This window comes from Sander lucioperca, chromosome 23 (genome assembly GCF_008315115.2).
Source record: "Sander lucioperca isolate FBNREF2018 chromosome 23, SLUC_FBN_1.2, whole genome shotgun sequence".
NCBI classification, from domain to species: Eukaryota; Metazoa; Chordata; class Actinopteri; order Perciformes; family Percidae; genus Sander; species Sander lucioperca.
In genome coordinates, this window is record NC_050195.1 from 14,604,712 (window position 1) to 14,618,416 (window position 13,705).

Sequence of the window (13,705 nt, forward strand, 5' to 3'; positions counted from 1 at the left end):
AACATTTCTCAGTTCTTGGCTGAGGTGGACGACATAGCGCTGCATTAATTAGATACCTACCCATTGAATGAATATTTGAATATTCGGATCCAGCCCTACTCACCAGCCAAAAAAAACAATGGTAATCTATTGAGTGGCTGGTAAAATTTGAACATTCACTAGCCATTTGGCTGCTGGACAAAAAAAATTAATTTTGAATCCTGCTTACAATGCAGCTGCTTCCAAACTACTAGGGATGCTAATTAATTTTTTTTTTCTGACCAATAGCCGACCCTCGTTAACCGATCATTAACTATTAACCAACAAGCAGGCTGTCACGTTCCGCTCCTATGTCAAGTTATTGTTTTGTTGTAGATTCTTATTTTTTCGGGTTGTTTTCACATTTCCTGTTTTATTTTTTAATTCCCTGTTTTCCTTGTGTTGTCTTTGTTTTACTTCCTGTTGTTTCCTTTTCCCACCGTTAGTGATTACCTGTCCCCGCCCTAATGTTTTGCACCTGTGTCTCATTGTCTTCTCTGTTTGGTGTATTTAAGTTCAGTCTTCCTCTTACCCCAGTGCGAGATTGTCTGCTTCCCCCGTGTACAGCCTTCGAGCGTTTTTCCTTGTGTCCTGAATTATATACCTGATTGTTTCCCTTGGATTTTGACCACTGACTGTATTTTGGATTCTCCCTTTTGCCTGTCGTTTTTGGACACTGTTGCCAGTAAGTTTATTCTGTCTTTTTAAATAAACTTTTGGCATTCCTACGTACCTGAGTCGTGCATTTGTGGGTCCATACATCTGTGAGCCTGATACAGGCAAAGGAGTCCCAGATCATCTGTCCACTTTCTGTGTTCTGCAGACAGCTGCAGACTTGAAACTATCGCGCAGCTACGATGTTCCAAGCATTGTGTGTCGTGGACACATGTAGCCACTTAATTGGAACCGCTTACGCGTCCGTGCGACCGACACAAGTGCGCAGCTGTCCGAGCCTGTCCACCTGCGAGGTAGTCAGCTGTGTCTGCCTGGCATACTCTGTGTGTAGGACGGCCGATTTAACCAACCAGTCCTTATCGATAAAGTTATCGATAAACCTAGCAGAAAATGAGTTAAAACTCATGTTAACTAGCAGTTAGGAAAGACTGTATAGCCTATTTTTCTTTTACAATGCAAAACCTTTTTTAATTACCTTTTTATTTTTGTTTTAATAATGTTGTTTTTAACTGTTTAACTCATAGTGTTAATCGGTCGACTCAAAATACTTATTTTTGGTTAACGGTTATAACATTAATCATTAACATCCCTAGACACTACTGATACATGTACTAATGAATAATGTCAGATTCTGAATCTCAAAGGCAAGCAGAATTTTTGATGCACCTCCTCCTTCCTCTCCTCCACTCCTCCCTTTTCCCCTCAATCCCTTCTTCCCTTTCACTTTGTCAGATAAACTGCTGAGTGTGCAGTGGAATGTTCTTGTTTGTACTGCAATGGTGGTATAGTGGTGAGCATAGCTTCCTTCCAAGCAGTTGAGCCGGGTTCGATTCCTGGCCATCGCAAACATTTTCTTCTGAGGAATGTTTGCTGTAGACCAACTAATTTGGTCAGATCCAAAACCTGAGAGGGAGATGTAGTTAGGAAAAACCTGACTAGAGTTTGCTGGGAACATAGCTCCAAAGCTATTTTTAAGGTACAAATGTGGGACTTTAATTTTGGCAATCGTCCTAATTGATACACCAAAAAGTCTGTGTGTAGTCAGAGATGTGGTTATTGTGAAACGTGAAGTAGCGTGAGTTGTCGTGGCCGAGTGGTTAAGGCGATGGACTAGAAATCCATTGGGTTCGAACGGTTGGTTCTGTCTGCTAAATTGTTAAAACTTGATCAATACAAGTAGCTCATGGTTCAAAAGTAGCACCATCTTCTAGCCAACATCTAGTTAAATATGCAATTGTCTGGTAGATTTGCTTCACTCACCAGTAGGGCTGTACTGAATACCATTTCTTGAGCTTAGGTGGTTTTTAACAGTAAATATTCAAAGCTGCGGAGGCAGCGGCGGGGGAAACCAACATTTCCGACCGCACTTGAAGGCAGCTTTGGAAAAAGAGAGAAAATAAAAGGCGATGAAGCAACGTGCCTTGTTATTGCAGGACACAGTTACCAGTTGTTACACAGTAAGTTATTGCAGAACTGTTGTATGTAGATCACATTCGATTATACATGTTCCCAATAAACTGTTAACTCGGCGTACAGTTGAAGCAATCACTTCTTTTGGTGCAAATGCAGTACTCCCTGTCTTTAAGGTACATGGCCTGTGAACACTGTTAAGTAAAATGATTTCATTCAAAATCTATATTTTAATCAAAATTTCAACTTCAAATGTGTCTTAAACACTTGAATTCATAAAAGGGGCTATGCTTACCTGCAGATTAATGGCGGCATGTATGTCCAATACGTGTGATCAGTTTCCCTAAAATGAAGCCATATCATGTTATGAGCATTCAAAAAGTTGCAGTTGCCAGAATTCAAATGTACGTCAACTGCATGGAGGAGAGTTATGTTAACTACTTAATCAAGATAGCTGAAATCAGAGAAGACTGAATAATTCCTGCAGAGTCAGTAGTTCACAGAAGGTCAAAATAAAATAGGAGAGCCAAAGATATAGATTCCTACAACCCTGTAACAGGACACAGCCCCTGATTACAATATGCCTGTTTTTTATCTGTTCAGCAGCATCACAGTGGTGAGTTCATTCAGCGAGTTGTATCTTTTTTTACCAGTAGATGGTAGTATTTGTCTTTCCTGTTCATTGGGAAACCGTTGACTGTCACTGTAAACACTGCCGCTTTCAGATCAGACTCTGAGGCAAGCCCCTCCACAGCAGAGCTTGACGCCCACTCACGTGTGACGCTTTTAGAAAGAGGAAGAGTAGGCCTGAGCCACAGATAGGAGAAAAACACATCACACATTTTAATGACTTGGGTTTCCCTGATGCAAAATCAGTAGTAGATACGGCCCATGACTAAACAAGAACAATTAAAAGTAACGTAGTAGAGGGCTTCACTAAAACTTGATTCAACCCTCATCTGTGATATAGCTGCTAGCTGGGAAATCCAGGAAAGCCCACATTAATCAGTTTCCAATGAAATGTTAGTTTGGGATTTCACCATTTTGTTGTTCTTTCTTGATGACATACTGTAGAATATGTAGCAGGAACATTACCAATTGTACAGTTTTGCTTCATGTTGGGTAAAAAGTATTCACTAGCTATCACCATCTTGGACTTCAAATGTCCTGTCACAACTAAACAATAATAAAAAATGAAGTATTCTGATTCTTTACTTAGGTAAAATTAGTAATGGAACTATGGAAAACTACTCATTATTACTTTGTGTTCTTGAAGCTACACAATTAAAAGTATAATGGTGCATTAAATTTTTTTTGCAAAATGAGCAAAGTAACTAGTAACTATAGTTGTCAAGTAAATGTAGTCGTAAAAAGTAATTTATATTTAGAATACAATAGTATAAATAATGACCCCAGTTAATGTCAGTTGGTCGGTCCACCACTTTGGTCTGGATAATATCTCAACAACTATTGGATGGATCGCCATGACATTTAGTACAGGCATTCATGGTCTCCAGTGGATGACTTTGGTGACCCCCTGATTTTTCTTCTAGTGCCACTACAAGGTTGACATTTGTAGTTTAGACTGAAATGCCCCTGCAGCTGTTGGAGGGATTCCCAATTTGTCCAATATTTAGTATACTAGTGGGGTGCCCGTTGAAAACATGCCTGTTTAGAACGGGCCAATTGCTTGGCCTCCTGTATTTATTGCTTGCAGCTTTCTCGAGAACCGCTCATCCAAACAACTTCACACTCAACACCGCGCTTCCTTGGGTCCTGAGCAAAACACCTGACATATTTGCATCATCCAGTATCATCCAGAGTATACACATTATTTGCTAAAAGCTAGCTATTTGGGACCCGGCCTTTTTTCCTGGAACAAAAGTGTTCATTTGAAAAAATTACCCAATCACTTGATGTTTGAGTTTGCTACAATGTAACATCTCTCTCCTGTCTCTCTTTCAATGTTGCCAACTCTTTTGCAATTAAAGTAGCTAGCACTGGCTCCAAAAGTAAGCTGAGCAAGACGACTGTATGCAGCCAGCAAGCTGCCCATGACCTGCTTTAATCTTCTTTTAACTTCAGTGGCTGTACAACAGCGTGCTGCGTGTGACGTCTTTCACGCACAGTGTGCTGCGTGTGACATCTGTCGCGCATGCGGCTCACCGCATTCGTGAGACAGACATCCGGATGGACTACCTCACTCACTCACAGAGCTTCCTGGCTTTATTGTGCGATGACCAAATGCCTGCAAAATGAATGATAATCCCAACAGCCTCAGCGAAAGGGAATGGGAATATGTTGTCATCAACAGCAAGTCGGCCATTTTTTGGAGGATAAGGGTGAGAGTGACATCCGCTGGCTGTTTAATATCAAAATGTGTCAAAAAGAACTGCTGAGCTGACAGGAAAACACTACACAGTGAATAAGATTCAAAACACAAAATGTAGTATATAGTTTACAGTCAGACACAAAGGTAGACTAATGTTATGTGTTTCATTTTGCTAGATAACGGTGGATTAATTATGCATTATTAACCAACTCTTTGTTAGCATTCAGTTAGCATAGCACTAGCTAGCTTATCTTCATGTATGATTTGTGTAGTTGGCATTTGGCTTTTAGATCTGTAGGTCCTGTACCCACCTGTTTGTAAATTGGACATGAGCCTCCAAGGATTTTTTGAATTGCTTACCGTTGTAAGCGCCTATGCAGACATCAGATAGGCGACAACATCAGTGACCGTAATGGATGGCAAGCTGTAAAGGTCCTGTGGCCATTTTATGTCTCCTATTTAGTAGGGATTAATATCACTAACTAAATTCAATTTTGTAATATATGGCTCCTTTGCCTCTGACTAGAGCTTCTCTTTTCATGGGCATTTGTCTTTCGTGCATACTTTATACATTTCTGATGATCAGCGATTGACTGTAGGCACTGCAGATCCCTGGTCTGGGCAGAGTTTGATCCCCGGTCCGAGCTGGGCTTTTCTGCGTGAGTTTGCATGTTATCCCCATGTGTGGGTTTCCTCTGGGTGCTCTGGTTTCCTCCTCCCGTAAAGACATGCATTGTAGGTAACTGGGACTACAGTTGAAAAATCACCGACTGGCTATATTGTTGTTTAATGTTCCTTGATTAAATTGTCCTAATAAATAAATAAATCTTTAAAAAAAAGATGATATGGCTGTATCATGAGAATTACAGTCCCAGTCTATGTGGGTGCATTAAGTGCAGAGGCTGCACTTTCCAGTAGGCTGGATCTGATCTCTTAAATTACTTTTATAGTAAAGAGAAAGAGAGCGAGAGAGAGAGAGAGAGAGAGAGAGAGAGAGAGAGAGAGAGAGAGAGAGAGAGAGAGAGAGAGAGAGAGAGAGAGAGAGAGAGAGAGGGGGGGGCCCCACTCTCATGTTACCATAGAACCATGTTCCCTCAAGAACAGACCTCATTCTGTCCTTTCCATTAACACTCATCAGTGATCAAGACTGTATAAAATACCAAATCAAAAACCCCTTGTTGCTTAGAGATATACATACCTTATGTCAGTGCTGCCAACACATAAGTTTAATAGTAAGGACATTATGTTAGAAAAAGAAAGTAGAGGTTATCAAGACTAATGTGAAACAGTCTGACAGTGAATGTTGTAATTTCACAGGAATCTTTCTTAGTTGTGAAGTTACAAATCTAAAGTGAATAATCTGTTTAAATCACTACCCAAAGTAGAACTGAAATATCACAGACATTTTCATTTTATTGCATATTGCATAATGACACATTTTCAATTAGATATCACATGCATTCCACAGAAGTGTCATTTGCATAGCATTGTGATGTATTAATATTCCACAGGAATTTACCCACAGTCCATAAAGAACTACATATACATGTTTGCATGCACGCATACTTTAACAGATAGCTTACATATTTTTTGGTGATCCATAAATTATTTTTTAATACTATTAGACTAAAAAATAGCATTCATTTGATTACTGTGTTAACTACCACACTGAAATATAGCATGTACTAGAATAACGTAGGGAGCTCTGGGAAATTTAACCAATAGCTGGCAGTTAATGCATAATGATACACAATACCAATCTCTTCCAACCACTGTCCTGCAGTGTTGAGTCACATCAGCCCATTTCAGCAACAAAGTTGAGCTAATTCCATTCATTTCAAGTCATCTTGAAGTCTTGTAAACAATTGCAGATCGTCAATGAGCCATGTCGCCTGCAGCTGTCCACCTGTTTGAAGTATTCCTCAGTCCTCCAATGTGAAAGCCATATGTTTAAAAAAGGCTAAAAAATAAAATATCAGTTGGCTTTGACTAAAATTCAGCCACATAAATGGTGAGCTGTGGTCCGGTGCTAGCCATATTCTGAGGTGGGGGGCCCTGTCACCAGTTTACAGTAACCTGACAAGGCCCCTAGGTCAATATACAAGGAGCCCTTCCTCCTCATGTGGCCAGAGTCCTCAGAGTACAGAGAAGAATCTGCAGAAAAAAGAAAGGCATACATGTCTGAATAGGGCAAGTATCTTGTCATTAATTACTGGAACCAAATTGACTTCAGCATGTGCTTACCCTGTGTGGTGTCATGGTGCTGGCTCTGCTGCCGTAACATTGTGTGTGTGGCCTCCTCCAGGGCTGAGTCAAGGCTCCAGCAGCGTGGCTGATCCTCCCTAGGCGGGTTGATGGCCTCGTCCTTCAACAGCTCGGACGCCGAGCTCCGCAGGGCAGGGTTCTTCTCCAGGGCTCTTTCCAGGAAGGAGCGCATGGCCGGGCTGCAGTCCTCAGCTATGTCCTCAAGAGGGGGGGCTTGCTTATGGATCTGTTGGGAGAGAGATAAGGCAAAAATTGGCACAAGAAAACTGCAGCATGAGAGAAAAAATACTAAATTACAAAGACAGTCAATGCTTCCAAATAACCAACAAACAAAAACAACATATGTATATATTAGGGCTGAACGATGAATCGTTTTCAAATCGAAATCACGATTTAAAAGAATGTGATAAGCTAATCGTGAAGACCGCGATAAATCGAATGTGCAATATTTAGTCAAATGATTGGTGTAACATTTGGTAACATTTTTTATTCCTTTTTTTATTAAAATATATATATATAAGATAAATGCTGGAATAATGTTACATATCACAGGTTGTTTACAGAAATGTCCTATCTTCAGTGGATTTTTCATTTATTTTGTATAACTTTATTGAACATGATGGTGGAAAGAGTAGTATGTAGATGCTGCTGTTGAACTGAGGCAGATCAGACATTTCACTTTACAGGAAAGTACTAGTATTTTTTATTGAAATTGTTTTCTATTATTATAACTTTAGCTTTTGTGATAAATGTTCTGTGTTTGACTGTTCACTGTTCCATGCTTATTAAAAGAAAAACACTTGCTGGCAATTCATATCTATGTTCTCATCCTTGCATAAGAATATGGAGCAGTTTTGATTGTGTCTCATGTTATAATGCTCCATAACATGTTGTATTTGTTACACAGTGAGTATTGAACTTTACCTTTACTTACAAAAAAATAATAATAGCTAATCGGATCGGCTGAAAAATCGCAATTAAATTTTTTCCCTAAATTGTTCAGCCCTAGTGTGTGTGTGTGTATGTATATATATATATAAAACTCCTCCAGCAGCTGTGACCCAGTTGTCTTGTCATCGTGAGTAGTAGCTTGTAAAACAGGTTTGGTTGTAGTAAAAAGGAACAAGGAGAAGCAGCAAAGCTCAGCCTGTAGAAGTGACTTAAACCACGTAATATTAATTCTCCATGACAGCAGTTTCACAAGGAAGTGAGTAAATCAAAAGAGCTGATAATCATGTAACATGACTTCTTGAAAGCAAAGAACCCATGTAATGGAAAACCTTTTAAAAGAAACAGAAGTAGTGACTGACTGACTAACTGAGCCATACTGTAGGTCACAAACTGCAATCAGTCACGTTGAGCCTTTTTTATAGCATGCTAATCTAGGCTGTGGAAAAGTGTGTCACTTTTTTAAATGCAGCAAGATACAAGATACGGTCTATCTCGCAAGTGTAATATATGCTACTAACTCTGTGCAGGTGTGATGCTAATTGCAAAGAAAACCAAACTGTCTGATGGATAAAAGCTTAGGGCCCAAACATGCTTTTGATATTTAACAGTTGAGGTGACATAAAAGTAATAATTGTCCAGAGGATGGTGTCAGAAAAAAGACGGCAAAAAATGATAAGGGCTTTGCCGCAAATAGAAATAGTTCAGTCCTTGTATTCTTGAATAAGTCTTCAAAGATATACACATATCCAATCGTTGGTGAAACGTTTCAATATAAAACTAAAAATATCAACCATGCAAATTAGTGGCACTAGAAGAAAAGTCAGGCGATCATTAAAGTCAGTAGACCTCATCCTCTGGGAATCATGCATGTCTTGCAATGTCTTTGCAATCATTTCAATAGTGAGAGTTATTTCAATCTAGCGTGGCTCATAAAAAATTTACAGTTCTTACAATGTAGAGGTAGGAAGGGTATGCAGTGCGTGGGTATCTCTGGACCCATGGAGGGCTTCCAGTCTGCATGTGAATGATGGTAGTGCCCAGGCTGTAGATGTCTGTCTTGGTGTTATGTCCTCGACACAGAACCACCTCTGGACTCATATACATCTAAATGAAAGAAGGGTAACATAACATGCATTAGAAATTGCATTGTGAAAGTAGTTCCTCTTTTTTTGTTTTTTGTGAAATACATGTATTAGTCTTAAACAACATACAGGATAAACACATTCACAGTAAAAGGGTTTTTCAACAAACAAAATAACCTTTAGACCCACGCCGTGTGTGTGTGTGTGTTTGTGTGTGTGTGTGTGTGTGTGTGTGTGTGGGTGTGGGTGTGGGTCAAGGTAAGAGCAGTGCAAAAGCGTGTTGGCCTTTGGAGTGTGAAAAGTAAACACACTACCAGAGTTCATCTCTTTCTCTGCTGGAAATTCCAGCTTGCTCTTCCATGTTAATGTAGGCCTGAACAGCCCAGTGTATTTGCTAGCTCTGTCTCTCTTATTATTACTGCTGGGTGTCTGCCCTGGGACTTTCCACAAGCCAAGTCATGAGATGTCAAAAGTGCATGTGCAAATACAGACACACAAACAGGTCTATGGGAAAGCTAGGCAGATACATTATGGGAGAAAAGGCACGTGAGAAATCTCTTGGATTAATCCTAAAATGTCCAAAGTACTGATTACATTCTGAGAACCCTAAGCATAAGCACACTATTAACATCAGTGAGGTCAATGAGTGCACTTACTGCTCTGCAACAGCTCTTGCCAATCAGTGACTTCCAATCATTTGGGAAAAGGGAAGTGCTGACAAGTCCTAAAACTAATTTCTTTAAATCCCTGGGGAGGTCTAGCCTGAGTCATGAGTCAAGAAGAGTGCTCTCTCAAAACACACACTCTAGATAAGGAAAACAAGTTATCATTAGACCAAGCAATTACAAAAGACATGTTGGCTTTATGCATGCATTACGGGCTTACAGTTGCAGCCTGTAAGACTCAGATCAGATCTCTGGCTTATTTTCTTACCTCTGTTCCTCTAAAGTCGCTGGGAATGTATATATCCTCTGTCATCTGCACCGTCAGGCCAAAGTCCACCAACACTGCCTTGTCTGACATCAGGACAATGTTACTGGCTAAAGAAAACAGAGAAAACAATAGTTATGGCACTGTCTGTCAGAGAGGCTGCTGTGTACAGCATTTTCAGTGTTTATGCTTTGCAGGTTGGCTTTTGAGATAATAATTAGTGACTTCTCAGCATACTGAACTGGCTTGAGTTTGCATTGATTTCAACTGGAAAAAAAGCCACTAAAACCTCCCAAGAAGAAGACAAGCAAGTCGTGCTTTAAGCCAATGGATTTAAAAGATAATTTGAGGGCAAGCCTTTCGTGAAAAGTCTCATCATTGCGCTTAAAAACCTCAGGAGGTATAATTACATATTTTGATCGCAGGCAGGAAACACTAAGTACCACAGCAACATCTCCGAGGGCCAAGCAGGCCATTGTCGTAAGTCACTCGCTTCTTTGGACCCTACATTTAACCCTGAGAGACCATGAGAAGCAGACTGGAAGTTCCTGACACCAAACAGCCTCTGGAGAGTGCTTTGATCCCTGCAGCGGTACTGTGATTCAACCAATGGGAAACTACCTCGCATCAAACCTCAGCTGAGCCCCACCTACTGAAACTGGCATGTGTTATCCAATAGTTACCAGGCAGTGTGACTTCCTTAAAACAAGTTTGTCAAATCTACAGAGAAGACAACTCGTATAATACTCTGTCAATAGTGTGTAAGACTGTCAGTGTCAGATCTCTGTGGTCTGTTTGGTTTGTGTCAGTTTGGACTGATGCACCTCTTCCTGCTCGCCACTTAAGACTCTATAATTATTTTACAAGAACTGTATCCGTCTGTGGCTTGACGTTGACGCAAAGAGGGTAAAAAGTGACATTACATAATTCCTGAACCATGTGTCAGTCTTACTACAATGCAGTACATCCATCAACAACTGCCAAGTTGTGTTTTGCTCTTACGTTTGATGTCGTGGTGGATGACGTTGTGTGAGTGCAGGTACTCCAAGCCCCGCAGGACTTGCTGGGTCACCCAGATGATCTCAAACTCCCTCATGGGCCCACAGCTGTCCAGCTTCTCCAGGACCGAGCCACCCTCTCCGGCCTCCATGAACAGGTGAACGCTCTGGTCCCAGAGCACGGCGCCGTAAAGCTCAGCGATGTTCTCGTGGCGGAACCGGGCCTGGAACTCCACATCGGCTGCTTTAAAGTGCTCCATAGGGATCTATGAGGATGATGATAAGCTATGCATTATCACAAGGAAATCTCTTGTAACTCAGATACCAAGCACATAAACTAGTGCCAGTAAGCCTTCTCTGTGTATTTAACAGTGCGTACAATACACTGTGTCAACATAGCATTCTGATGACAACATCAGACTAATAGGAAATTACTCTTTCCTTAATTGTTCCCATGTAGGAAAGAGTTAACAAACAACTATCTAATGAGGGGGGTTATTATCAGATAGATAAGGAAAGGACAGAATGTGTGAAAAGTGTGCCACACGCGCAACATGCAGTATTTCAAATGTATTATATATTTAACTTTGTCACAAACATCCAGAGAAGCCGTGGAAAGCTGTTAAATTTCCATTCTTACTTTAATCTTGGCCCATTTTGTAAGTTTGTTACACAAAACCTGGTTCTGCTTTTAAGAGCACTGTTCCTCTTTTAATTCAAGGGTAAACATACCAAATGTCATGTTGACATTAACATTCATTGTACAAACACAGGAGTAGATGACCTGTTACCAAATAGTACTTGGCAGGTGAAATATTTGGCACCTGGGGTAAGAGTTTCGAGAAGTCAGCATGGGCTGGATTCCAGCCAGGCACTGCTCAGCAGGACTCACCAGTTTACAAGCCATTCTCTTTCTAGTGGTGGTGTCCTGAGCCAAGTGGACTTTCCCAAATGAGCCCTTGGGCACAAGGCTAGAGCCGTGATCCTTGTAGGTCAATTTCCATGGAAACAGGAGCACGTCCACGTTGATCTGGTAGCGGCCTTTTTTCACAGCCATGGCCTTCTGCAAACAAAGTTTCAGTTAAGAAATGGATCCTATAAAAAAATATAAAAGACAGTAGGGGTGAGGGGAAAAATCGATACATCATAGTATCACGATATTTTTGGTTAGTTTGTCTGCTTGACAATCCCATTTTGCAGCAATAAAATTGAAGTGAGATTAGCAAACAGAGACATTTATCTTTTTAGATAAAACAGATGTTGACAGTTTTCTTTTGGGGACATCATTTGAAACTGGGAAAATATATTGCAGAATATTGCAATATTTTCACAATATTATCGTATCATGACATACGTATCGTTATGATATCGTATCATGAGGCCTCTGCTGACTCCCACCCCTAAAAGACTTTTTTTGTGCATGACTATATTTCATGCACAAGACATTCAGTTTTGTTCTGGAGTCAAAAGACAAAAAATAAATAAATCTTCTGACCTTGTTGAGCAGAACACCCGTCTCCTCAGTCAGGTGCTGCAGGGCTGCTGGCTGCATGTTGGAGAGCTGGTTGACAAAGGACAGGAGCTCTGTCACCGCCCCGTACCGAACACCACCGACCCCATCGGCGTAGTCCTTCTGCTGACTCCCCAAGCCCACCGAGTCCCCTGCCTCCTCGTTCTCGTCCATCTCCTCCTGGGAAAGACCTTCCTCTTCGAATGACAAGCCTCCTTCCTCCTCTTCCTCAAGCTGATACAGAGTCTCTGCAGCGTTGATGATGTCTTCTATATTCATGTGAGCCAACAGCAGTTCTACTCCGTTACCATATTTGTAATCCATCTTGCTGCTTGACTTGTGCTGCTCACCCTAAAATGAAACATCAGGAGGTCAGTTTATGGACATGTCTCTGTCAGCTCCTGTCAGTGACCAGTCAGTGAAGGACACAGGATGGAGCTCCTGTCAGTGACCAGTCAGTGAAGGACACAGGATGGAGCTCCTGTCAGTGACCAGTCAGTGAAGGACACAGGATGGAGCTCCTGTCAGTGACCAGTCAGTGAAGGACACAGGATGGAGCTCCTGTCAGTGACCAGTCAGTGAAGGACACAGGATGAGCAGGATACTCAGTACGGCACTTCACTTAAGCACTGAAACTTTGATTCAGCAGGCTGGAAGCACAGCTGGGAGGGGCTTAAAAGACTATTTTTCAAGCAAATGAAGGGAGTTTCACAGTAAAGCTGGGAAGCCCCCAGGAAAGCTTGGACCTTATTGTACAATTATAAAACGCTCATAATAATAATAACGTGTAAAAAAAGAAAGCAAGAAGAAGAAGCTCATATTCGTTGGGCTGTGAATAGAAATCCAGCTCATACACATATATTACTGCATGCAAATCATACACAGCTGCAAAATATTTTTTTTTCAGAGACAGCCCAGTCCACCAAACACCATGTTAAAATGAAACAAATAAGCCACCGATGCAATACAATACAACCACTTTATCACAATCTAAAAGCAACTTAAGAATACCTGCCTTTGGAAAAAAAAATGAAATATATTAATAATTCGGGATGTTGTAGATGTTACAACCAATCTCTAAAGTATTTAGCTGCTATTTTTTATTTTGTTTTATTTCAACAGCTTACGTCAGATGAGATAAGAAATGCACACGTACTTGCCGTATTCTTCGAGTCAATAGTTTAAAGCGACTGTCGTCTCCCCATTGTGCGTCTCAATCGTCCAACACCCCCTCACCGACTGACTGTCTGGCAGAGGTCGGACTGTGTTTAGAAGGAAGTAAACAGAGGAAGTGCGTCGATCAGCGCCAGCGGAGCTGCTGGTTGTCAGGTACCAGCTCTGTAGCTTTCGTTTTCCCTTTCTCGTTTTCTCAAATGAAAAACAAATTTGACTGCTGAAACACAGGACATCACCTTCCGCAGAACTCTCGGGTGTTTTCCTGTGGGAAAATGGGTTTTGCTGCTTTTTGCAAAAGCAACGTTTAAAAGAGGTCATAATTTAATAGAAATGTAAGGTTTAGAGTCCCTGCAACATA

The 13,705-nt window shown here is 41.0% G+C and overlaps 1 protein-coding gene across 3 annotated transcripts; it reads right to left on the reverse strand.

Annotated features, from left to right (window-relative positions):
• Window positions 1-5,828: 5,828 nt before the first annotated feature.
• map3k8 (mitogen-activated protein kinase kinase kinase 8) lies at window positions 5,829-13,490 on the reverse strand. 3 transcript variants are annotated; one of them, XM_031298238.2, is made up of 8 exons: window positions 13,328-13,490; window positions 12,157-12,522; window positions 11,554-11,721; window positions 10,666-10,927; window positions 9,667-9,773; window positions 8,603-8,755; window positions 6,680-6,926; window positions 5,829-6,589 (listed from the first exon to the last, which is right to left on the reverse strand). In XM_031298238.2, exons 2-8 carry the CDS (start codon window positions 12,493-12,495, stop codon window positions 6,465-6,467), a joined length of 1,401 nt encoding a protein of 466 aa, XP_031154098.1. In that variant the 5' UTR covers window positions 12,496-12,522; window positions 13,328-13,490; the 3' UTR covers window positions 5,829-6,464. The 3 variants fall into 3 exon arrangements, with proteins under 3 accessions (XP_031154098.1, XP_031154096.1, XP_031154097.1); XM_031298236.2 differs by having other exon boundaries at window positions 11,554-11,724; XM_031298237.2 differs by having other exon boundaries at window positions 11,554-11,724; window positions 13,332-13,486.
• Window positions 13,491-13,705: the final 215 nt, after the last annotated feature.

Excerpts from the sequence above, each read along its gene's own strand:
- map3k8 (XM_031298236.2), bottom strand. The coding sequence starts at position 12,495 with ATGGATTACAAATATGGTAACGGAGTAGAACTGCTGTTGGCTCACATG. Across the intron at positions 10,928-11,553 it reads AGAGAATGGCTTGTAAACTG|ATCCCTATGGAGCACTTTAA; the intron begins GTGAGTCCTGCT and ends TCATCCTCATAG. Across the intron at positions 8,756-9,666 it reads GCGACTTTAGAGGAACAGAG|ATGTATATGAGTCCAGAGGT; the intron begins GTAAGAAAATAA and ends TCTTTCATTTAG.